The sequence below is a fragment of the Artemia franciscana genome, unplaced genomic scaffold, assembly GCF_032884065.1.
Source record: "Artemia franciscana unplaced genomic scaffold, ASM3288406v1 Scaffold_296, whole genome shotgun sequence".
NCBI classification, from domain to species: domain Eukaryota; kingdom Metazoa; phylum Arthropoda; class Branchiopoda; order Anostraca; family Artemiidae; genus Artemia; species Artemia franciscana.
In genome coordinates this window covers 441,800-467,028 of record NW_027063679.1, presented here as the reverse complement: position 1 = coordinate 467,028, position 25,229 = coordinate 441,800, and the positions used below count along the sequence as shown (strand labels likewise).

Below are 25,229 nucleotides of genomic sequence, written 5' to 3'. Positions count from 1 at the left end.
GTGCTGTAAATTGGGAGAGTATATTTAGGGAGAATAACCCATCTTTGGCTTTTGAAAAGTTCAACACCACGCTGCTAGGTATTTATGACTCGACAAGCCCACTGAAAAGTATGAAAATAAAAAACTGCAAGAAAATCGTGGGTTGATGATGAGCTTTTGCGAATGATTGATATAAGAAATGCTTTGTATACAGCACACATCAATGAACCAAATGAGTTTAGTTCTCCACAGTTTAAGGATCAACGTAATCTAGTTAACTCTACTAGACGAAAGAAAACGAGACTTTTATGGCGAAGAATTTAAGAAAATGCATCAAACCCTAAAGCCTCTTGGAAAATTATTAATGAAGTAATCAGAGGTAGTCCTGCTCCACAGCAGTATAGCCTAAATGTTGGTGGCGAAATAGTTCGAGATCTTGACAAAGTATGTGATTTGTTCGTGAATCACATTTCTCGAAGATTGGTGAAACTGTTCAGAGTGAAGCAGCAGTGAACAACGAGTTGCTGATAGAAGAATCAACTTTTGAAGACCTAAGAGGTCAAGATTTTGAAATGATATTAGAACCCTACAATTCCGTAGAAATAGAGAAGATTGTTTCTTCAATAAAATCAAACAGTGCTGGGACCGATGGCCTCAACCTACGAACTCTAAAACCAGTGCTTCCGAATATTCTTCCAGTACTAGTATTTTTGATAAATCTGTCAAAGGCAGAGGGTCAACTTCCCCGTTTGCTGAAAATGGCCAAGTCATCCCGCTTCCAAAGTCTGGGACTCTAAACAACCTTTCAAATTGGAAACCTATATCAATACTACCCATCATTTCAAAGCTATATGAAAAAATAGTGCACAAACGACTATATGAGCATCTAACAAATTGCGGATTTCTGTCTGAAACTCAATTTGGATTTAGAAAAAGACATGCAACTGTGCATGCCGCTTTAAATTTAATTGATAAGGTAAATGGTGCACTGGAAAACAATTATTTTTGCATGACAATTTTCATTGATTTTAAGAAAGCTTTTGATGCTGTTGATTTTGGAATTTGGTTGGATAGATTGTCGAAGTTAGGTATTAGGAATAGGGGTTTGAAATGGTTTGAGTCGTATTTGCGAGGTAACAGTGTAAAAGTTGCAATAAATAATGAAGTTTCACAGGCTTACCCATTGAATTACGGAGTGCCACAAGGTTCTGTCCTAGGTCCTCTTTTATTTTTAATTTATGTAGATAGTATGAGATGTTTTGTCCCTGGTTACTTAACGTCTTTTGCCGACGACACTGCTATAACTGTTATTGCCATATCGTTGCCGGACCTGATAGACTGAGCAAGCAGTGCTTTAAAGGGACTTCATACGTTTGTTACACTCAGTAAACTTGCTGTTAATGCTTCAAAAACAAATTACATGGTTTTTAGAAGGACTGGTGAGCCCCAAAATTTACCTTCAGATATTAAGTACAATGGTGTTTCTTTGAAACAAGTCCGAGAAACGCGTTACCTCGGGTTTCTTCTTGACTCCAAACTGAGCTGGAAGGCGCACAGTGACCTAGTTTCCTGCAAAGTGTCAAGGGGAGTTGGAATGCTCCAGCGTCTAAAAAATGTGCTTCCTTTGAAAGTTTTAATGTCACTGTACCATACCTTAACAGCATCGTATATAAATTATGGTTGTTTAATCTGGGCTAGTAACTTTTAGTCTAATTATAGGAGGGTTCAAGTGCAACAGAATAAGGCAATTAGAATTCTAGGAAATTATGATTGTGGAAGCGCTAGCACTGTTTCTATATATAAGAAGTTTGATATTTTGGATGTTGGAAAAATTAGAGACATGCAGATTGGTATTTTAGTATATCAGTGTCTACATAATTTAAGGCCTGATATTTTTAATGATTTTTTAGCTTGGGTTCTTCTTATCATGATTATGACACGCGAAATTCAAATAACCTTGTTCATGAGTTTCGGAATACTTCCCGGTCGGCTCATGGCATCAGATACATGGGACCGTCCGTCTGGAATCCATTCCCACAGCAAGTTAAGGAATCAGAAAGTCTGCCTCAGCTGAAACGTCACCTCAAGGCCTATCTTCTGAACAATTAGTAATGTTGAGTATTTTAGATTGAGAGAAGGGTATCTCCCCCATTTTGTTAAATTGATCATTAGTTTTTGTTTTGTTTTCTTTTTTTGTTTTTTCTTTTTTTAGTTTATTTATCTCATTTATTTTTCTTTTTGATGTAAGTGAAATATATAAAAAAAAAAAGATCGTATTTGATGTCAGCTATGCTTACAGGACATGCTTACAGCTGATGAATGAAAGTTTATTGTATTGTTTTTTGAATAAAATTACCTACTTACCTACCTACCTATCTGGAGGGTTGTGCTGACCCCTGAGTTTTTTTATTTGATCTTTAAACTATTTTGAACAAAACTGTGATCTCAAAACTATGATTAGATGCACTTAGGGGGAAAATGTTCTGGGGAGGGCTGGTTGCCATTCGATCATTTTCAACTTTAAAAAAGAGTACTAGAAAATTCTATTTATAATCAAATGAGCCCCATCCAACGCTTATACAGCCATCCCCTCCATATAAGCCTTATGTACCCCCAAGGCATAAATTACAACTCTTGGCTCCTGGTTCTGGGGGGCTGTGTTGTCCCTGGTGTTTTTGTTATATGATCTTTAGCCTATGAATTAGAAACTTGCATTTTCTAATTATTTGAGTCCCCTCTGAGGTTTTTACGATTATTTGTCCCATAAAATCCTCTTGTGTCCCCTCGGCATAAGTTATAACCCTTCCTCCGGTTTCTGGGGGAGGGGTATATTGACTTCAGAGTTTTGTTATCTGATAATTGGACTATTTGAAACAAACTGGTAATATCAAAACTTTGATCAGATGCATTTAGAGAAAAGAAGGTGTATTTTTCAGGGAGACAGGATGTAGATGCCCGATGCCCTCCGATCCCTTTTGACTCATAAAAAGATAATTTGAACTTTCAATTTCCAATCAAATGAGCAACATCTGAAGTTTACAAGAACATCCCTTACATGAAAACCTTATACGCCCCTAGGGCATAAAGTAAAACCCTTGCCCCCGAGCTCTAGGGTTTTTGTCGACCCTGGAATTTTTCTTATATGATGTTTGAATAATTTTTAACATAATTGCTATTCCAAAATTTTTACCAAATGATTTTGGGAAAAAACAGGCGTGAGGGGCTATTTGTCCTCTGATCTCTTTGCTCTTAAAAAGTGAACTAGAACTTTCAATTTCCAATCAAATGAGCCCTCTCGGAAGTTTATACGATTATCCCTTCCTTAAGAACCATACATGCCCCCAGGACAGTGGGGGTTGTGTCGATCCTTGAGTTTTTGTTACCTGATCTTTGAACTATTTTTAACAAAATGGCTTCTCAAAATTTTTATCAGATACATTTGGGGAAGATAGAGCAGGAGGGTTAGTTGTCCTCCGATGCTTTTGACTCTTCAAAAGTGTCACTAGAACTTCCACTTTCAAATCTAATGAGCCCCTTCCGAAATTTATGCGACCGCTCCTTCCATATGAATTGCCTCTGGGGGACAAATATAACATTTGACCCATATGGCCTTTACTATAGGCAACGCTATAGCGTTATTTCTGATTATGAATGATCATAATGAATTTTTTTCAAAACTCACCGCTATTTTTTTAACACTTACATATTATTCTCGTGTAAGTAATGCGTTGCATATTAATTCATTCGTATTCAAAGAATATTGTCTAGAAAATTAACTCTTATCGCGGGTCGCTCTTTACTTACAGTTTGCTGCCATACATTTTTTCATAGTCGTTACAATATTTCAGTTATATCCGCAGAGTGTCTGAAACCAAGTTCTTACGATCATAATGTTTATTCACATGACTGTGGCTCTGGGGAATAGATTGGAAGGAGTCGGAATATCAGTTACCGCAGTGTATAAATATTGAGCTGTCTTTTTAATAGGAGGATGAGTTTCAGAATTAAGTTTCAGGCTTTCTGGGGTGGTACACACATTGCTCTTTTGTGTTTCAGTTATTGTGGTGACACCAATTACTTTTTTTTTATTTTATTAACTTTTTTTATTAAACTGGTAAAGCAATATTTATCATATGCTTGGTTGTAACTTTTGTGTTTCTGTTATTGTGGTGACACTAATTACTTTTTTTTATTTTATTAACTTTTTTTACTAAACTGGTAAAGCAATATTTATCATATGCTTGGTTATACCATTAAATTCCGGTCTTACTATTAATTTTTAAGTGCCATGTTTTACAGTATGGCTTTATGTTCTGTAGTCGACATTTTGTTAAACTTAAATATATTTATATCTCCGACTAAAGGTGGCATTTTTTTTAAAATGCCACCTTCTCTCCTCTCAGTGGATTACTTTATTTTCCATGCCTAAAAATTTTATTTTGTGTGCCACCAAACTTTAAGTTAAAAAGTTTACCACACAAAGAAAAGTAAAGTAAAAGAAAAGTAAAGTAAAGAAAAAGTAAAAAAAAAAAGAAAAAGTAAAAAGTAAAGTAAAGAAAAGAAAAGTAAAAGTAAAGAAAATTAAAGTCTTAAATTGAACAGTTAACCTTGACAGATTTAATTCTGGTGCCTTTTACAGCTTATTACCCAAATACTTAACCTGCTTGGCCCTTTCGTAGGATGCATTTCCTTCACAGTTGGATTTTCCTGGGTTGGCTCTAAATTTACAAAACTCAACAAAAACATCGATTTACTGTAGTTAAAATTTCGTTAAATTAAAATGTGGTTAAACTATCTTTTTGTTTATTTTACCAATTTTACCAATGAGAAAGGGTACTAATATCTTTATTTTTGTTGCCTAATAATTTTGTTTATATTGTTTTTTTTTTTTTTGGTAAATTAAATCTTTTCCAAATACATATTTAAATTTCGGGCACTTACAACAATAAAACAACTTTTTGGCTATTTTGCCAAGAAGTTGTCACAGGTGGGCCTTTCCAAAGTGGCTCTAGATTTACCAAAAGTTAAACAAAAATACTATTTTTTTCCAAATTTTGGTTGTCTACCGTAGTGTTCCTAGAGGAAAAAGCAAATCGAGAAAATCTAGGCAGACAAGGCAAGCTCAAAAGAGGAAGAAATTTGACAATTCCATCGCACAGACGTAGAAAAAAGTAAGCCCTTTGTAAAATTTGCCCTCTAAAATGGAAGCACACATTCAACTCCAAACAAAGAACATCATCTTTGGGGCGACTTATCTAATATACTTCCTCTAGGCACAACTGTCAAAAAACGTAAGACTATAAGACGGAGTAGGGACTTTAGAAAAGGGTCTATTGAAGGGTCTATTGAAAAAGGGTATTGAAAATACAAAGCACGTGTATTTCTACGCCATAGCTTTTTGATTATGTTAAAAGATGTTTCAGGTTGATTGAAGTAAGCAATATCCATTACCTGAATATATTTAGGATTTTCGAGTAGAAGTCCAATTTTTTTTATATTCAATTTCCGAAAGACAATATAAGACTCACAAAATAAGAGTAGGGTTTTAAAAATAAATTGGTCACTTGATTTATCCCTTTGAACTAGTTGAGTAGTTTCTTATATTTTTCATGTGCCATAAACCTTTCAAAATTAATTTGGCCTTTTTTCGGAGACTTATATAAACTGAAAACCCATGCCAGAGCAACAGAAAGCGAAAGAAAAGACTTTTCCAATTCTCAACATCAATCACAATCCGACAAAAATGTGGGAAAATGAAGGATGCTTCACCTCAAAACTTTAAGCTGACTATGGGCAAGAAGACAACTTTAATTATGACTTTATGTTACATGTGACAATTCTTTGAAACATTTATCTGACGTTTGTATCAGAAGTGGTGACTGCAACCTTTAAAGTTAGCCTATTGCTGAGATATTTCGGTTTAGGTGTTTCAAAATGTACTATGTAACTGTTCTGATAGTGAAGTACCAAAAAAAAAATGGAAAGAACTGTTCTTGATTCAATGGAGAATCTAAGCTTTAACCAGATTGTAACAGCCATATGTTTTGGTTGATTTATTACTAAATAAAAACACTCAATCCTTTGCTCCAACTTTTTCCCTATATCTTATTTGAGTATTGAGATAGTTTTCCAAAATTCTTTTTAATTTTCGTTTTCTAAACTGTGGAAATTGGTGGAAGTTGGAGCTTTGACATCAAGATTGTTTTGTCTTTTCCAAACAGTAGCCTTAATTGTGTCGATAACTTTTTGTGAATAAAAGTCAGGAAATTCTTTTCACTTTCCTCTTGAGTATGGGATGGGTAATATATAACTTTTTAAACTACTGTGGGTCAATTGAACACGGCCTCAGAATTTCACTGTTAAATAATTTAATTGATCAAATAATTATTCTGAACTTACTTCGCCATGTATAGCAGAGTTTTATCATGATAAAGCCATAGGTAATGATTTGGAACACTCATTTCGTGGAAAGTGACCTTTTTGGCATTTTTGAAAAAGCAATCGGGTCTCCATATGTTTTGTAGCCAACCGACGTCTAATATTCTGTATTCTTCCGTCATATTTTCTGGTAATCGAAGCCTGTGATCACGCCAACTCTGCGCTAAGAAGATGTCTGCAACGTAAGTCTGAAATGAAATAAAATAAAATTGAAAAAAAAATGAAATAAAATTGAGGATATTGCCATCTAATGCCCATTAGCTGACACTATACAGTTTTTGTTTTTTGTTTTTATGTTAAAAAGCATATACAAAGCTACAAATAATTTAGCTTGCTTTCACATCATGAGAATAATGTGCTTAGAGTGTAATTATAATTATATTTCGCTAAATGATTCCAATTTGATACCCAGTAGCTGAAAGTATATAATTTTCATTTTTTTAGATTAAGAAGCATAAACAAAGCCATAAATACTTTAGTTTACATTCAAATCTTCAGAATATTATATATTTCTTACGCGCTGCCTTCAACACATTGATTTTTTTTATTTTTAAATGGTTTCGAACAAAAAGTGAGGCTTCCATAACAAGATTTTCCTTGGAAAAGTGTTCAGGATATTATTATATTTTCTTTGACTCTTATTTGGTATTAATGATAAAATTTGTTCCTTCTTGACATTATTCATTTAACATGATATTTTGCTTTCACTCTATTTTGAAAATAATAACAGTTCCCCTTCCCCCCAAGACTCTGGCAAAAACGTTGAAAATTACTCTTTTCGGCTATACTACTACTAATAACACTGATTGCTGCATCAGGCAGCCTAAGGCCAGCATAGCTGTGCAAGCTCCCCCTCGATCCCAATCTATTCAAAAGGGAAGATCAGGGAAGATCCCAATCTTCCCTGGTCGCACCCTTGCAAGAAGTCCTAATTTCCTGTACAACATTTTTATGAACTCTTTCTGCGCACTTTGGGAATGATGTGCTTTTCATGAGGCCCTAGATGGGTGACTGAATAAGAAGACAGTCGGGAATCTGTCACCCTTCATCTGCAAAAGTGCCCTGGCAAACTCTCCCTTTTTCTCTTTACAGCCCTAGAAAGTGGGATAGAACCAACTTGTTTGAACAGTTCACTTTTTGAAATGCTGACAGTAAAATGTGTACCTAAAAATATTTATAGAAAATTCCCCAAGAAAACATCTAACAAGTCTTTATTCGTCTTCGGAAGCGGCCATGTTTTAGAACAGTAAATTTCCATTGTCACCTTTGTAGCTTCCAATATACTAATCTTGTTTTGCAGACTTATCTTTCTATTTTCCAAACTCTTTTAAGCTATGAAAAAATGCCATGGACCTTGGCTATTCTACTTGCAACATCTTCAGTGCATACACTATCATAACTAACAACATTGAAAATATTAGTTAATGATTAATGGTTTATTTAATTGATAATTAATGATTAATATTGCAAATATTAAACGGCATTAATGGGAGTATATCATCCTGCTATTAATCTAGAGGCTTGGAGCGGGACTTAATTCCCTGATAAATATGTGTAAAGTTTCTCAGAGCATTAATTTAGCCTGCTTCATCATTTGGGAACAGCAGCAAAACTGTTTTACATATGTATGAAATTTGACAAGCTAAATGGATTGAGAGTTTAATATGCATATACTAATATTTATTCCTTAAAGTCTTAGTAATTTTTGATTTACTAAAGTTAAAAAACGATAAAACTAAAGATTAATTTTGTTTACAGTAAAATACAAATTATCTTCTGGTTTTCAGAAGGTATGGGGGGGGATCAGTCCCACTCATGTTAATTTTTGCTCGTTTAGAGCTTGACTCAGTTATTTATTGTAATTAATGTTCCTTTGGAATTTCGTTTATTAATCGAATGTGATTTGTGGTAGTTTTACGCATGGAAGATAATTTCACTTTGTTTCGACTCATTTTTGGTTTATTGGAGGTCTTTATTTTCCACTGAAAAAATTATTTTGTAGAAAAAGTTTTTTTTATAATTAATTGACAGGAATGAACATATGAAGATAAAAACAAACATTCAATACACAATGCTAATAATTCCTGGAATTATCTACTATTCAAGTTTAGGAGTTTTATAAAACAGAAATTTCGATTTTTTAATTTTAAAATTGTAAAAGAATTTGATTTAATGTATATATAGTTTTCTGTAAATTACAAGACATTAAATAGCTTTTACTAGGCTGGGCTATTCCTAAGCCGATCTAGTAATGCTGTAGAAAGGTATTTCTTACACTAGGAATGCAAATAATCTCTTTTAGTTTTGTTTAACATCCCCCTAAACAATCTCTGAAAATTTTGTCTTAATACCTTTAGCCGTTCCTTAGATTTGGCAGATATACCCCTTTGACAATTTGGAAGTACATAGAGCCTTTTAGTTAGTTCATTAAGCACCTCAACATTCCCTGTTATATTAACCTGAAAGTTCTAACCATTTCTGAAATATCCCAAAGGCCCCCTTTTGTATTACAAAGTTTGAAGAATAACCCAATTTTTTTTCTGCCCTTGTCCCAAGGCCTATTGAGACGATATGAACAAAATAACTACCCCATAATTTGAATATCTTTCGAGACTACGGGGGTTTGGGTTGCATAACCGCTCTACCAACCACTCTAGATACCTTAAAGGGTCACAAGAACTTTTGATATCTAATCAAATGAACTTCTCCAATTTTTATATCCTAACCCCTCCGCATAAAGTGGCTCCGATAGAAAAAATATACATTGAAGGCTTATGGCTCTTTTTCTACACGTATCGCTAGAGCCCCGTATCGTCTAGTCAGAGCATATCTAAAAGGCACATTTTCCACGAAATCCAAACACCTTGTGTCAGTAGCCTTAGTAACAAGACTGTCAGACTGTCAGTATGCTCCGGTTGAAGTTTGGAAAAGTTTTCAAGTTTTAAATAAAAAAGTGATTTTCAGATTTAAAACACTTGTCAATAAAATGTTGTGTCAAAAAGCTTAAAAGCCTTACTCCCCTGATTTTACTCTCCTGTTGCGTTTTGTGTTTTTGCTTAAAAAATAATTTATATTGTTAATCCGTGTTTAAGAGAAGGTTAGTTAATTGGTTTGCCCACAAAGAAATTTCGGTAGTTCCTTTATTTGGCTTCCATGCTATTGATCTAAGCCCAGTTATCTTTTTTCTGTGGCTTCTTTGCTTTTAGTAGGCTATTAAGTGTTCAAAACAAACCAGATTTTAAAAATAAACAAAGCAGAATTTTCTTTTTAAAAAAAAATTGATATTGCTGTATGAGCACAAACATCTTTTTCATGGTTTCAGCTTTACTAGCATAAGTGTAACATTACACCTCAGTATGAAAACGGGCTATTTCCTGTTATTTTAATACAATTAAAACACTTACCATAGATTCCTCATTTATAGAATCAATTGACAATACGGTAACATGAAAATAAACAACTGTTGGCTGGCCTTGGTATTTTGGGGGTATATTTTTGTCGTAGCTCTTCATCGGCAATGGTAAGATGTCACTTAGAGTTAAGCTGCTATCGCCCCTAAAAATGAAATCCAAAATTCATCTGCAGCTCTAATACACTTCTTGTAAGCTACAATCTTAAAAGAACCATCTTGCAGTGGTTTAGCTTAATTACTGATAGCAGTAATTAATAGCAGCTGGATTAGGGATCCCTTGTCTGAGAGGACGCGGGTTCGAATCCCAGTGTACTCAATTCTTCAGTTTAGGACGGGGGTCAGTGGCGTGACTCTGTAAGCTTAGCCAGAGTCGACCCAGCTCTAAATGGGTACCTGGAGAAATCTGGGGAAGGTAAACAGGAAGGGTGTGTGAAAGCACAGGTTGGCTGGTCCCCAGCCCCCCATTGCACTTCCTGGCTGAAGGGCCAAGAAACAGAGATCAGCACCGCCGGTACGGACTGTAAAGTCTAATGCCGTATCCTAATTCTTAAAGACTTTCTAATTCTTATCCTAAGAATCTTATCCTGCCGTATCCTAAAAACTTTCTAATTCTTAGGCAATATTCTGAATAAAGAAAATAGCACTAAGAACCGAACACTGTAACCGAACTAATAACCGAACTAATAATTCGAACACTGTTATTGTTTTCTTATTCATCTTAGTAGAAAGATGATGTGCAACCTATATACATGAGCCTAAACAACGCAATTCACTTTCCGCAGTTTATGCATGCGCTTCTTATCAGGGATTGTTGTAGGTCTGGGCAGAGGGGGGGAAGCTACATCCCCGCCAGTTTTTCTTACATTTGACATTAAATGCGTATTACGTAAGGTACTTAATTGACTAAATAATTATTTTTGTATGCCTTATTCCTCCACCAGTTCAGGGCAAATTTCCAGCATTTTATTGGCGAGGCAAGGGGGGTCCATATCTGGATAGTAAAGGGGCATGGGATGTATACTAAATTTCTTATCAACGTTATTTGGGGCAACTACCCCCATTGATCACCCCCAGACGATGCTCCTGTCTCATTTTATGAGGCTTACAGCTGTAATTGCTCCCTATTTTATTGACTCATCATGACCCTTACTGCCCTAATTAAAACGCGAATGATCATGTTGTCTTTCAGCAGGTAATTCAAAGCGAAAGATAAAGATTGGCTTTTTCACTTTGTTTTTACAGAAAGTTTCACTTTTCTAAAGATTGTTTTCGTTTAATAGCGTCCTAACTAATTGCAAGTCTCTTATGACAACAGCTTTTCGTTGTTGTTTTAGAGATCATCCAGGTTTTAGAGGGATAGAAGATAAGTAAAAGGATTAAGGAGGCTTTACCGATGTCACCTTATGCGCCAGCTGACATAGGAATTCCCAACTTCAAGTTATAGCAAAGTTTCTGAAATAAATATATTGGGTTGAGGGGATATAATTAATAAGAAAAACCTGTTCAAGGTGTCTTGTTTACTCTAAAGAAGAAACAGGGGCTATAGCTTAGGTTTTTTTTCAAGACTTGTTTGTTTACATTAATCACGGTGTCTTGCAGAATATATTTTGAACACATTTGTAAAGTTTCTGTAAAAATAAAACCTTCTATAAGCAAAATAAGTCGAAGCAAAAACCTCTTTTGTCGATTCTGAGAGGGATTATTATAACACATTTGGAAAAAGAGATTCAACAATGTCCCTTGCATCTATTTTGAGAGGCGTTATCACGTGCATTTTCTAAGCATGGAAAACTTCCTGGGAAAAAAAGTCAATATTAAAGTCTATAACACGATGTGGTAAAAATGGCCTCGGCCATATGGCGGGAAATTATAGAGATTTTTAATCCATTGGCTTGAATAATATTTCTCCGGCTAAAGTTCTGTAGTACAGTTATTATTATAGTTTGTCATAAAATTTTGTCCATAAGTATAAATAGGGAGCCAAAAGCACAATTCTTGTGCAGAAAAACTGAAAAAAAAATTAAAAATTTTCCTTTTATTTGCCAGTAAAAAAAAGTGTCAATTAGAGACGACACATGTTAATTTAAAGGAGTTTTCCAGAAAAGAAGCCTTTCTAAGAATAGTAAAGACCTGTATTAAACAAAGAAATAAAGTAACGACGAGAGGAAATAAAGTAAAAGAAATTACAGTCATTTAAGGTATGGTACACAAAACCAATACACATTCTAATGAAAAATATAGTCGAACTTAAAAAGAACAGAAATTAAAGCAGACAGGAGTAGGGCTACTGTCCTCCAAGTCAATTAAAAGGCAGAACGTAATTTGTACTGTTCAGAAAATAAAATGTTTTTTGGATGTTTTTAGTTTTTAAATATTAATGCAACCAAAACTGCGGAAACTTTTGAGAATCAGTATCATTATGTTTTTAAAAATATGTTTACATTTATTAGTAATTTCAGTAATCGCGGTCAATTTGATGATTCTCTTTCTTTTTTTTCTATTCCCGCTACTAAAGTATTAATGTATTGCCACTGAAAAGGATGTTTCTCAGTTTTCAAACACAATACAATATTCCCTCTCGGAATGCATGCAATGGATAAAGTGTAGCTCTGTTTCCAAGTATGTTACAATAGTCCCTTCAGAATGAATAAAAAGAGGGTAACCACCCCCGTTTAATGCCACTGCTACTTCTAAAGTATGAAACGACACTTTTTGAAACTTTCATAGAAACAGGTGTAACTTAATTACAACGCAACATGAGGACTTAAAAGAACTTGTTCAGGCTCCATTTATTCTCTGCTGCTATTGAAAAGGAGTGTAACTTGCTGCTACTGATCCTGGATTCTTTATTGAAATCATCCAAGTTGAATTACTTGAAAGACATACTTAAAAAGTGGAAAAGAGAACCTTTGAAATTTCGACTGACTCAGACCCAGCTGCGTTTTACAGACCCAGCACCCAAGTAGCAGACCCAAGTAGTTGTCAGACCCAGCTGCTGAAAGTTGTTTTATTTGATGCTTTGCTCTGTCAACTTTTTATGTTTTTTTCTTAAACATCAGGAGAGCAAACCTTCACAACTACTTCACAAAAAGACCCTAGCTGAAGAAAATGGTTTTATTTGATGCTTTGCTCTATTTACTTTTTCTGTTTTTCTCTTAAACATCTACAGAGCATATCTTCACAACTACTTCACAAAAAGACTCTAGCTGCCCAAAGTGGTTTTATTTGATGCTTTGCTCTGTCGGCTTTTTCTGTTTTTTTGTTTTTTTTATTATTATTATTAAACATCTGCAGAGCATACCTTCACAACTACTTCACAAAAAGACTCTAGCTGCTAAAAGTGGTTTTATTTTATGCTTTGCTCTGTCAATTTTTTCTGCTCTTAAACATCTGCAGAGCAAACCTTCACAGCTGCCAAAATGAAGAAAGCCAACCTAAGAAATTTGTTTTACCTTCTCGAATCGGTTTCTTAGTGCCAAACAGATCGTGCCCAAATATTTGAGAGAACCTTTGAAAAGGATTTTGTATTCAAAGTGAAAAAATGTATGAAGTCATTGCCCCCTTAGAAAGAAAAACTAGAGTTTTCACCTTGTGGGTACTCAACTAAAGCATGAGACTGAGTTGAGCTATAGGTGACCTGACGATGATGGATAATAGTTGAATTCTGTTTCAAGTTCTGCCTTTCCCTATGGATCAGCGAACAGCATGGTTCTCAAGAGCCATTGAAATTTTATTGGAATCTGTGTTCTTAGACAATTGCGTGGTGTCATTTGTAGGATATTTTTTCGTATTCTATGACATTTTCAATCATTTTATTGGCGGTCAGATATTTTATAATCTAGGGATCCTATCTTCTTGCCTTATCTAGTAACTAATTTATCGCAAGGGTGTTTCTGACTTCCCCAAAAAACTATGTCAGCAAATAGCTTACAGCACATTTTCAGAAAATTTTACTGAAAACTTCTTTATTGAATTTTTTGCAATAGGATTGTATATACCTCTGGCTTGATTCAATATTTACCATATAATTTATCTCAGGTGCAAAATAGATTAGATTAAATATAATCCCCTCCCAATGTAATGCAAGTTATATTACCATAATAAGTTGTATTTTTAGTGGCATTAAGTGGTAACCGAATTTTCTGATGGTATCACGGCGTCCCTCGTAATTAATTTTGACCTGTGAAGTGATAGAGCAGACCCGCTCTCTTATATTTTGATAGAAGGAGTGAGGGGCACTGATTTTTTTTTCTCAGGATCCAAAATAGACTATCGGGTTGCATTAAAACAACAAAGTCTAGTTTTTTTCTATTTTTCTCGGTGAGCATTATGAATGACCTTGACTTGCTGAATTTTAATGATTTTTTTTCAACGCAATTTGCTATGAGGAGGAGAAAACAGAGGAGGTACTGATTTTGTAGAAATAAATCAAGTGAGACAACAGGCAAAATATTCACTTGAGGAACAGTAGAGGGTATTTACTAAAAATAATACTGTGATTATTTGAGACAAAGCATGAAGTCATCCCCTCTCCTGTCTATGGGGCTGAAATATCTGGCCCTTAATTATACGTAGAATTTTTATAACATTGAGCCTTACACAAAAACTGGATTTTATGGTAATCGAAGGGGATTCGATACTTAAAATCTACTTCCTTTGTGGGTACCAGCAGAGGAATGCCGAAATAGAGACTTCACCCCCTCCTTTCTGGGAATAAGAAGATATTCAAAAAATAAGGGAGTGGATATTACTGTTAATTAAATCATGGAATAAAAACAAAACTTTTGATACCCCCCCATTAAACATTTAATTTGAACCTCGGAATTCTTTTTGCCAAACTCGATATAAAAACTAAAATAAAAATATGTGTATATTTACGTTTTCTTAAATGGTACTCGACTTGCATAAGTAGCAGCGTGAATTGCTACCGCCCTACTACCAACACCGAGCCCAGTTTCTCGACAAAATCGGGCTCCTTGTTGTCTTAAGGTTTCCATCATAATTTCAAGTTGAGACTTGTCTTCTTTCGAATAAATGGTTGTTTCAGTCAAATTTGCCACATCCTGCGGTTTCTCATTATTTGATGTATTATTTGACTTGTATTTGGCTATCAGCCCAGTTAGAGCAGTGCTGAAATCTGAACAACGGGATGGGTCCATACGACAATACTCAGAAACAACATGCTTCATTTTATATAGAGTTTCTTCGTATTTTGGATTTCTATCTAGATCGCCATGAAGAAATTTACTGAATATGTTGACTTCTGCAAAATAGTCTTCCATTGTGTAGAGAATTTCTTGAAGGCTTTGACCTATTTTATCTGCACTCCACTCATTAAAACTTTCTACGTTGAACAAGATTACAACGCTGTTAGGTTCTTGATAATCTGTTTCTGAAATTTCTTTTTCAATTTCCTCAAACAGAAACTCCAAGTCAGCTATTTCGACCATGTCATAGGTTTCAACGCCTGTGCACAAGTCAAGAATTTCACGTAAAGTTTCATTGGCGCTGGTTTCAACCACTAAAACTGAGCCATGAAATATTTCCCCTCTGGGCTGTGGGGTTGGATTACAGGGTGGCCTTGAAATATACGCTCCACTATCATAATCGTAATCATAACCTCTGGTATCGGAACACTTACTAGAGTCGTGCAAAAACCATGGCAACTTGTTTCTTTCCCTACTTACTTCTTTAGGCCATATTTTATCGTCAAATGTCTTTGTCCAAAGATGGGAGTCATCTTCTTTTTCAAGTAACCCATGCTGGCCATCAGGAAACCCTCTTCCTGTCAATAAGTCTGTCAAGCTTTTCGTTTTCCTACTTAGAATTCCTTTCGAACTTTTAATATTTCGAGAAAAACGTTGTTTCCTGCGAAAGGGCTTCTCGGGCTTTTTATTCAAACCAGTAGGAAATGTATTGCTATATAAGGCGGTTTGGTGACGAATAGCTCTTTGGGTGAACTTTTGTCGGTCTAGACGAGGTACGAAGTTTGAAGGACATGAATGAATTCCAAGAACTCTGTTATCTTTGATACTTGCACCACCTGACCTGGAAAAAAGTGAAATTTTAGCGTCTGTTAATAAGTCTTTTCTTACTATTGTTATTCGTATTTTATTGAAAATTATCACTCTAAATAAAAGACGCTAAAAGTTCATTTTCTCCCAATCAGTTATTTTAGTCTGCTAAGCAGGAAAAGGTTTCCGTGAGCAGGAAACTAAAAAATGAATTTCAGTTAGGAGTTTACCCATCTAAACCGGATTGCAATTGGAAAAGGAATCGAATGATGTTGTACAATGGGTACCTAAAGCGTAAAACTTTTCAGAGTATTTTTACAATTAAAGTCAGTTGGTTTCCAACTCAAGCTGTCAGTAGGTTTAATAGAATTTGTTTTGAATTCCACAAAAAGTTTGATTTGTACAAGTAAACCCCATTTTGTCTCCCGGTAAGTGCATCAAGTTTAGAAATTTAGGTGTTTTTGTAGGAGGTATGGGGTAAGAAACTTAATATTTTGCTTTTTGGGGAAGGAGGCAAAAGACTTTCTCTGGCTCTCAGAAAAGAGTATGCGCAACAGTGTTACCAACAGGGTCTTCGGCAAGTAGATCAGAGTAACTCAAAAAAAGGGGTGTGGTCAGTGTTCCTGAGAGCAATAAACAAACCAACAAAACTAGAACGATTAACAATATTTCTCCGTTGTCTACCATTTCGTGGTACGCTATGCCTTTTCTGTTAACTGATTCTATCGTATTTTTTATCCTATGATAAAAATTTCCCCAAGGGATTTTAATACAATTTTTCGTAGCAGTGTTCTAGCGCCACCGTGGTTTTTCACTACCATATGTTTTCCGCCACCTTTTAATTCAGGTAGATCAGAATAGACATAGATATAGACATAGTCATAGACATAAGAACAAACTTAGACTTAGAAAATACATAGTCATAGACACAGATATAGACCAAAACAGGCATAGACATAGATATAGACATCGACATAGACATAGTCATAGACATAGACATAGACTAACCTAACCTGTCTATTCTGATCCAACAAATCCTCTTGATGATACAAAATTTTCTGGGTGGCGGAAACCATACGGTGGCGAAAAACCGCGGTGGCGTTAAAATAACCAATTCCAATTTTTGGACGCAAATATTATTTGAAGTTGTTACTTCGGGTGACAATTAAATGAAACATGATAATGGGATTAGAAGATACATGCTGCAATTATAAATTAAACATATCATTGTTTTATTTTGTGCAGTTTCTTATATATTCCAGTGTTACATATGGGACAATCATTAATTGGAGGTATGGGGATACATTATCAGAAAAGTAGCCAATATTTAGAAGGAACCTACACTAAGAAATCTAATGTAACTAATTTCATTTTAATGGCATGTTTTCTTTAAGTGTAATCAACCAAAGCAAATTACTCGACCTTTAATTATTTAATTAACTTAACATAGCCCATTTTACGAGGTAGATTTGAACTGGGACTGGCTTGAATAGGGATTGCGTTGTAAGGAATTTAAGTTAAATGTTGTTGCAGAAAACGTGGATTGAGATAGAAGGGGGTTGAGTTGCACGAGGGTTGAGTTTAACAGGGCTTTAGTTAAATGAAATCTGAATTGCATGGGGTTTGAGCTGAATGGGTAAATACCATTCCGTCGTTTTGCCAATGAGTCTGTGCCATCAATAAAAATAAATGATATACAACTTACTAGTTTGCTGAATACTACTGATTACTATTACTTTGCTGATTACTTTGCTGATTTCTTTTTTGATTACTTTGCTGATTACTTAGATGATTACTTTGCTGATTACTTTGTTGATTACTCTGCTGATTGCTGAAATACTTTGGTGTTGTAAAACACAGAATCAAATTTCATAAATCATAACAGTTTATCATATAAACACCTAAGGTTTGATCTGCTTCCTCAACTTTAGTTTTATTCTAAATTATAATAAAAGCCAGAGAAAATTTTCTGATTAGAACTAAAGGCCCTGAAGATGCAAGGATTTCTTCCACTGTTTTGAAAGCGTACACGTTCGAGTGGTGAGCTCGCCTTTTCACAAATAAGGCAGAGAATCATTGTAATTTTTGTTTTAACTCTGACGTTAACACTTGATAAATATAACTTGTTAAAAAAAAACTATACAGCAGCATGGTAAGTAAACTATTTGTTGAGCCACAAATCTTTTATCAAGAGTCACCCTAATAAAAAACGCTCAAAATAAGCATTAACATAAAAATAACCTTTTTCAAAGCCTAATACAAAATACGAAGGTTTTCAGTAAATAAGACCATGTTTAACTTTAAAATGCTACGTCTGGCCAGCCTTAAAGCATAGAATGCCTAAAGCCACCGTTTCACTTAGCGTTTTGCAGAGAACCCGAAACGAGAATCAATCAGTGTAATTAGGGGACAACTGCTTTTTTCAACACCTTATAGGAGAACGAGGTTAATGTATATCAATAAAACTAGTACAAATAAACAAACTGATGATATATCCCTATTTTGTAGAATTATAGAAAACTAGCCGTTTAATGAAAACACAAAACAATATAGGAGTTTTGGTATAGTAAAAGTAAACCATTTGAGGGCACCTTTTACAGTAAATGATTAAAGTATATTAGTGATATTTCACAGTTATTTTGTTGAAAATTTAAAGGTAAGGCTATCTTGATATTATTAGCATTACAGACTAGCAATAGAATTTGTATCATAACTTGAAATTCTTCGTTGTATATACAGAATAAACAGATTTCAAGAGCTAATATTCTGGTTTATTTGTTCTACATTTCGAGCAATGCTAAAGCGTTTTTTTTATAATTTAAAGTTGTATCTTACTCGATATTAAATAAAAAACTAGTTTTTTAACTAAAAGTAAGGAGCGACATTAAAACTTAAAACGAACAGAAATTACTCCGTATATGAAAGGGGCTGTTCCCTTCTCAACGCCCCGCTCTTTGCGCTAAAGTTTGACTCTTTCTCTCAATTCTACTTTATTAAACAGTAAAAAACTTTAGCGTAAAGAGCGGGGCGTTGAGAAGGGAACAGCCCCTTTTATACACGGAGTAATTTTTGTTCGTTTTAAGTTTTAATGTCGCTCCTTACTTTCAGTTAAAAAACTAGTTTTTTTTTTTTATTTAATTTCTGAACGTTTTGAATTAATGCAAGTTTTATTTTTGCTCTCCGCATATGAATTATTAAAATTAAATTTGCATATTAATTCTTTTTTTGGCTAAATGGCTTTCTCTTAGTTTTGATCAGACGATTTAGAGAAAAAGGGGTGGGGGAGGAGGCTTAGTTCCCCTCCATTTTTTTGTTACGTGAAAAGGCAACTAGAACTTTTAATTTTTTACGAACATTTTTATTCGTAACGAACTTTTATATTCTTATGTTTTTATTATGTATATGAGGGGGGTTTGTCCCCTAGCTAATACCTTACTCTTTAAACTAAAGCTTAAATTTTGTCCTAACTCTTTAGGAATGACCCCTGAACCAGAAAGGCCATAAAATAAATAGTTGAAATTACTGAAAATACTTTAGCGTAAAGAGCGAGGTATTAAGGAAGAGATGAACCCCTCATATGCGTAATAATCTATGTTCGTTTTAAGTTTTAATGCTGTTCCTTACTTTCAGTTGAAAAAACTTTTTCATATTTATTTTTTCATTGTTTTTTTTTATAATAATGCTAGAAAATTCTGCGCCCCCGTCTGTACACTTCCCAATAACCATTACTGTATGTAAACACTGGTCAAAGTTCGTAACTTGCAGCCCCTCCCTTGGGAGCTGTGGGGGTTTAAGTCATCCGAAAAGACATAGTTATTATGGTTTTCGACTATGCTAAACAAAATGGCTATCCCAAAATTTTGATCCGTTGACTTTGGTAAAAAAAATGAGCGTGGGAGGGGGCCTAGATGCCCTCCAATTTTTTGGTCACTTAAAACGGGCGCTAGAAATTTCCATTTCCGTTAGAATGAGCCCTCTTGCGGCATTCTAGGATCACTTGGTCGATACGATGACCCCTGGGAAAAAAAATAAAATAAACACGCACCCGTGACCGGTCTTCTGGCAAAAAAATACGAAATTCTACTTTGTAGATAGGAGCTTGAAACTTTTACAGTAGGGTTCTAGGGTACGCTGAATGCGATGGTGTGACTTTCGTTAAGATTCTATGACTTTTAGGGGGTGTTTCTCCCTATTTTCCAAAACAAGGAAATTTTCTCAGGCTCGTAACATTTGATGACAAAGACTAAATTTGATGAAACTTATATATTTAAAATCAGCATTAAAATACGATTCTTTTGATGTAAATATGGTATCTAAATTCTATTTTTTTAGAGTTTCGTTTACTATTGAGCCTGGTCGCCCCTTACTACAGTTTGTTACCACGAACTGTTTGATGAATATCGACTGGTAAAACCAACTATAATAATTTTTTAAGATAATTTTAATTTAATGCTGAGAGTTACTGACAGTAGAGCTGGTGTAAGACTAAGAAAAGTTTAATGACTAGTTCCTTCCAATTTCCTCCAAGTGGCTAACTAAACTGATAGACTATCTAAATTACCCTTATTGTGTGACTATCTGCCTTATTTCTGTCTTGGATGACAGAATCAAAGAGTTCGTGGTAATGAACTGTAGTAAAGAGCGACCCGCCTCAATAGTAACCGAAATCATTGATGCCATAGTTACATCAAAAGAATTGTATTTTAATGCTGATTTTAAATATATAAGTTTCATCAAGTTTAGTCTTACCCATCAAAAGTTACGAGCCCGAGAAAATTTGCCTTATTTTAGAAAATAAGGGGGAAACACCCCCTAAAAGTCATCGAATCTTAACAAAAATCACACCATCGCATTCAGCTTATCAGACAATTCCACGGTAGAAGTTTCAAGTCCCTATCTACAAAAACGTGGATATTTGTATTTTTCGAAAAGAGACCGATCACGGTTGCGTGTTTTTTTTTTCCAGGGGTGATCGCATTGACCCAATGGTCCTAGAATTTTGCAAGAGGGTTCATTCTAACGGAAATTAAACGTTCTATTGCCCTTTTTAAGTTACCGATAAAATTTGAGGGCATCTAGGCCCCCTCCCACGCTCATTTTTCCCCCAATGCCACCGGATCAAAATTCTAAGATAGCCATTTTATTCACCATAGTCTGAAAACCTAATAATTGTGTCTTTGGAGACGACTTACTCCCCCAAAGTCCCCGTGGGAGGGGCTACAACTTACAAACTTTGACCAGTCTTTACATATAGTAATGGTTATTGGGAAGTTTACAGACGTTTTCGGGTTTTTTTTTGGTTTGGGTGGGAGGAGAAGTTGGAGGGGGGCTGCGTGAGAAGATCTTTCCATGGTTGAATTTTCCATGGGGGAAGAGAATTTCAATGAAGAAAGCGCAGGATTTTCTAGCATTATTATAAAAAAAAACAATGAAAAAATAAATATGAAAAGTTTTTTCAACTGATAGTAAGGAGCAGCATTAAAACTTAAAATGAACAGAAATTACTCCGTATATGTAAGGGGATTTTTCTTTGCAACGTCCCACTCTTTACTCTAAAGTTTTTTACTGTTTTAAAAAGTAGAGTTAAGAGAAAGAGTCAAACTTTAGCGTAAAGAGCGGGGCGTTGAGGAGGAAAATCCCCTTACATATACGGAGTAATTTTTGTTCGTTTTAAGTTTTAATGTAGCTCCTTACTTTCAGTTAAAAAAAACTTGTTTTTTTTTTTATTTGATTTGATCAAGGAGTGAAAGTAATTATTTTATACAACTCCAAAAAGTAAGGCCGGCTTTTTCTTTCATGGAAATTATCAAGCTCTCAAGCCTTTTTCACAAAAGGATTAGAAAAGACTAATAGGTTAAACATAGGTTCTTTCATACAGTGTAATTGCGAATTTTTGCGAACTTACACACTAAGAATGAATTTCAAAGATTTTTATCGCACGTCGATTTTCTTGGTATTCTAGAAGTAACTATTTTTCTAAAGAGATGTTTCAAGGTTTGAAAACCTAAGCATAATTTCCACATCTTTTTATAAGGTTTCGTGAAATTATATTGCATAACCTGACTTCGAAACAAAGAAGTTTCGACTATTTATCAATTATTTATTTTTAATGGGCTACCAATACAGATCTGCACGTTCATCGTCTCTATCATTCAATTCTGACTCCTGGGTCTGAATTTACCTTCCCGATACCACGAAATGCAATAACACGACGGACATTCCATAAATACGAGAAATTTTTCTCAACAAGATAATAGCAACCGTTTTCTATGACTGTGTAGGAGTTACATTTGTGACTTAGTAGAAGTTTAAAGGGATCTCTAGATTTCACTAAAAGCAGGAAGGAAGGATTAGCCGTTGAAGTTATTTGACGTCAAAGGAAGCTATGTTGAAAAATCTATTGCAATAATGAATTTTGCAAATCCATTGTATATTGAAAAATCCATTGTAATGGAAAAATCAATAAACAATTACAAAATTCTGCTTTTTTTAATGCCCTTTTGCTATCAGGAATATGAACCGTATTTATAAGTAACTAGCTGAGTATTCCTTCAAAATGACAAGTTTACAACAAAAAGTTCCAACTTATAGCAACATATAACAATATTACAACAATAAAATAACTTATAACAATATTGTTTATAGTTCTAACTATAAACAATAGTTTAAGGCAGTTTTTAGGGTATTTTTTCTCTGATCTGTTGAGTTAATAATATTATCTAATGATGAAAAGGTGCATTCCTTAGGTGGAACAGGCTAATAGAGATTTTATATTGATTTAAATGTTCAAGTGGGAATTATTGGGAAAGTGGGAAACTTGTCAATTTGGTCAACTATTACCACCCTTGTCGCATTTGGCTCCCCAAGATTTTGATCTAGATCTAGTGAAGTTTATTATCATAACTTATCCATATCTATCCATAACATTAAGTTTATTATCCATACTTTACAAAACAATACATGCTTAAGCACTTAAAACAGGAATGTAGTATGGAACTAGCTGAGTATTCCTAAATTGGGACCGATATTTGCTTGGGTTTAACGTTTTAAATAAATTTAATATTATGCAGAGCAGGGAATAAAGCATGCGTTCTTCTGTATCAAAAATAAGCTCCACACTACGAAATAATTTCTAAGATGTTTATCGTCCATCGATTTCCTTGGTGTTCTAGAAGTAACTATTTTTTAAAAGAATATTTTAAAGGATTCCAAAACATGAGCGAAATTTTTGTGTCTCTAGATTCTTCCACTAAGAATCTCCCCTCACCCAACTTTATAAACGCCAAGAAACTTTAAGACATAAAGGTTTGGAATAGAAATAAACAAACGAAATTGCAATGTAATCTGACAACTAAAAAAAATATCACTAAAAATGGCAATAAGTTTTTAGTGCTATGAATTCTCCGTACATTAAAAATAGTTATATACTGTCTATTAAACAGTAAATAGCCTGATTAAATAATTAAAATAATAAACATAACAATAAATAATCTATCTTTCCATATACAACTTTGAATGGTTCCAAAACCACATGCCTACACTTTTCCAACACCTAAGTGGCAAGGGTTTAGCAAGAAATTAGAGACCCGTCAACATAAACACTTGACAACTCTTTCTGGTCGCACTATTCACACTTTCTGATATTTAATTAATGAATTATTTAATTATGAATTATTTCATCTAACACACTTCCGAAATTATTAAACTTGTTTTTCAATAAATTCTCTGAATATGATATTTAACGCTTTCCTTAATTTAGTGTCAAGACCATATCTGGGGGCGGGGGTCAGGTTCTGAATCGTTTGTACCACATTTTAAAATTCGAAACTTTGCTTTCGATTTGCTTTTAAGTGTCATTGCTAATAAAAGCTGACCATGTGTTTGCTAATAGGGCTGAACATGCATCGAGTGAAATGAGACATACTAAAGCTTAAATTGCATGTCCGCACGCTAGGATCTATTGAATCCTACCGTAAACAACTCACACGGTCAATATATCGGGATAATCTTAAAAGGAGTATTAGGCGGCAACAACACTTCTAATAACTCTGTAAAAGCAAGATTTTTATCTGTGAAAAACACATAAAGCCAAGCTAGGTAATAGCACCTTAATACCGTTCAACCTGTAATAGTACAAGTTGAAATTAAAAGGCAAGATCATAAAAAGATAAAATAAAATCCAAGCTTAAACTGAATGGCCCGAGGCAGCGTATATATGCTGAGATTTGAGGATTGAATATCCAGTCTGATCTTAGAGTTTACGCTTGGTTACCTAATAAGAGATCTCAGTAAGTGCTTCTTTTTTTATTTCTTTTTCTTTCAATATTATATATATATATATGTATTTTTCATTTTTTATTATTTTTATTTCTTTTATATATGTGTATATAAGCAAGCTCTTCCTCCATCCCAATCTATTCAAAACCTTCCTCTTTACCCCTTCCTATGAAGTTCCTATTTTCCTTAAACTGGGTATTTATATATACCCTAAGAACCCCGAACAAAATTTAGATTTCTCTTTTTTGTAGAAATTCACCATTTTTTTAAATTCCCCATTGTTGATCAGGCAGGTGTCTTGGGGTATATATATATATATATATACTAGCTGTTGGGGTGGCGCTTCGCGCCACCCCAACACCTAGTTGGTGGGGGCGCTTCGCGCCCCCCCCCCAAGCCCCCCCGCGCGCGTAAGTCGTTACGCGCCATATTAGTTACGCGCCATTGTAGTTGTGTCCCTATGTCCCACCTGTGAATATATATATATATACCTCATGATTCTAATGATTGCCCTTGAGCTTTGTTGATGGTGATTGCTAATCGACCATTCCCTGAGTCGCCATCGTCATTTATATATCCCCCTGTGCACCCCGGCGTCCCCTTTGTAGTTATGTCCCTGTGTCCCGGTCGTCATTTATATTCCCTGTGTCCCGGTCGTCATTTGTGTCCCGGTGTTCCAGTCTGTGATTTCTCTTTGAGTGTCCCGGGCGTCATTTATATTCCTTGTGTCCCGGTGTCCCGGTCGTCATTTATATCCCCCTGTGCCCCCCGGCGTCCCCATTGTAGTTGTGTCCCTGTGTCCCGGTCGTCATTTATATTCCCTGTGTCCCGGTCGTCATTTGTATCCCGGGGTCCCGGTCTGTATATACATTCGTTTTTTAGTTTTGTTTTTCTCCTTTATTTTTTTCCTTTTTTCTTTTTTTTTCTTTTTTAGTTTATTTAGATTTTTAGATTTTTTAGTTTTTTTATTAGTTTTTAGTTTTTTTGTAGTTTTTACCATTTTTTTAGTTTTTTAGTTTTTTTTTACTTATGTCCTGGTCGTCATTTATACTCCCTGTGTCCCGGTCGTCATTTGTGTCTCGGTGCTTTGTTGATTGCTAATTTATATT

At 34.7% G+C, this 25,229-nt stretch overlaps 2 protein-coding genes across 4 annotated transcripts in view; one reads left to right on the top strand and one right to left on the bottom strand.

Annotated features, from left to right (window-relative positions):
* LOC136043097 (glycine receptor subunit alpha-4-like) overlaps nt 1-25,229 on the bottom strand; it is a 125,411-nt gene that overhangs the window by 52,590 nt on the left and 47,592 nt on the right. For both annotated transcript variants that reach the window (XM_065728043.1, XM_065728044.1), the window contains exons 2-4: nt 14,708-15,877; nt 9,822-9,972; nt 6,379-6,605 (exon numbers count right to left, since the gene is read on the bottom strand). In XM_065728043.1, coding sequence (XP_065584115.1) covers nt 6,379-6,605; nt 9,822-9,972; nt 14,708-15,877 — 1,548 coding nt within the window. The remainder of the gene's footprint in view (nt 1-6,378; nt 6,606-9,821; nt 9,973-14,707; nt 15,878-25,229) is intronic.
* The window catches only part of LOC136043098 (uncharacterized), a 78,197-nt gene that overhangs the window by 33,439 nt on the left and 19,529 nt on the right, over nt 1-25,229 (top strand). Inside the window, exon 1 of one of the 2 annotated variants that reach the window (XM_065728045.1) lies at nt 23,948-24,131. The exons of the other annotated variant lie outside the window; for it this stretch is intronic. The gene's annotated coding sequence lies outside the window, so the exon portion shown is untranslated. Of the gene's footprint in view, nt 1-23,947; nt 24,132-25,229 lie in introns of those variants that run through there. 2 annotated transcript variants of the gene reach the window in all.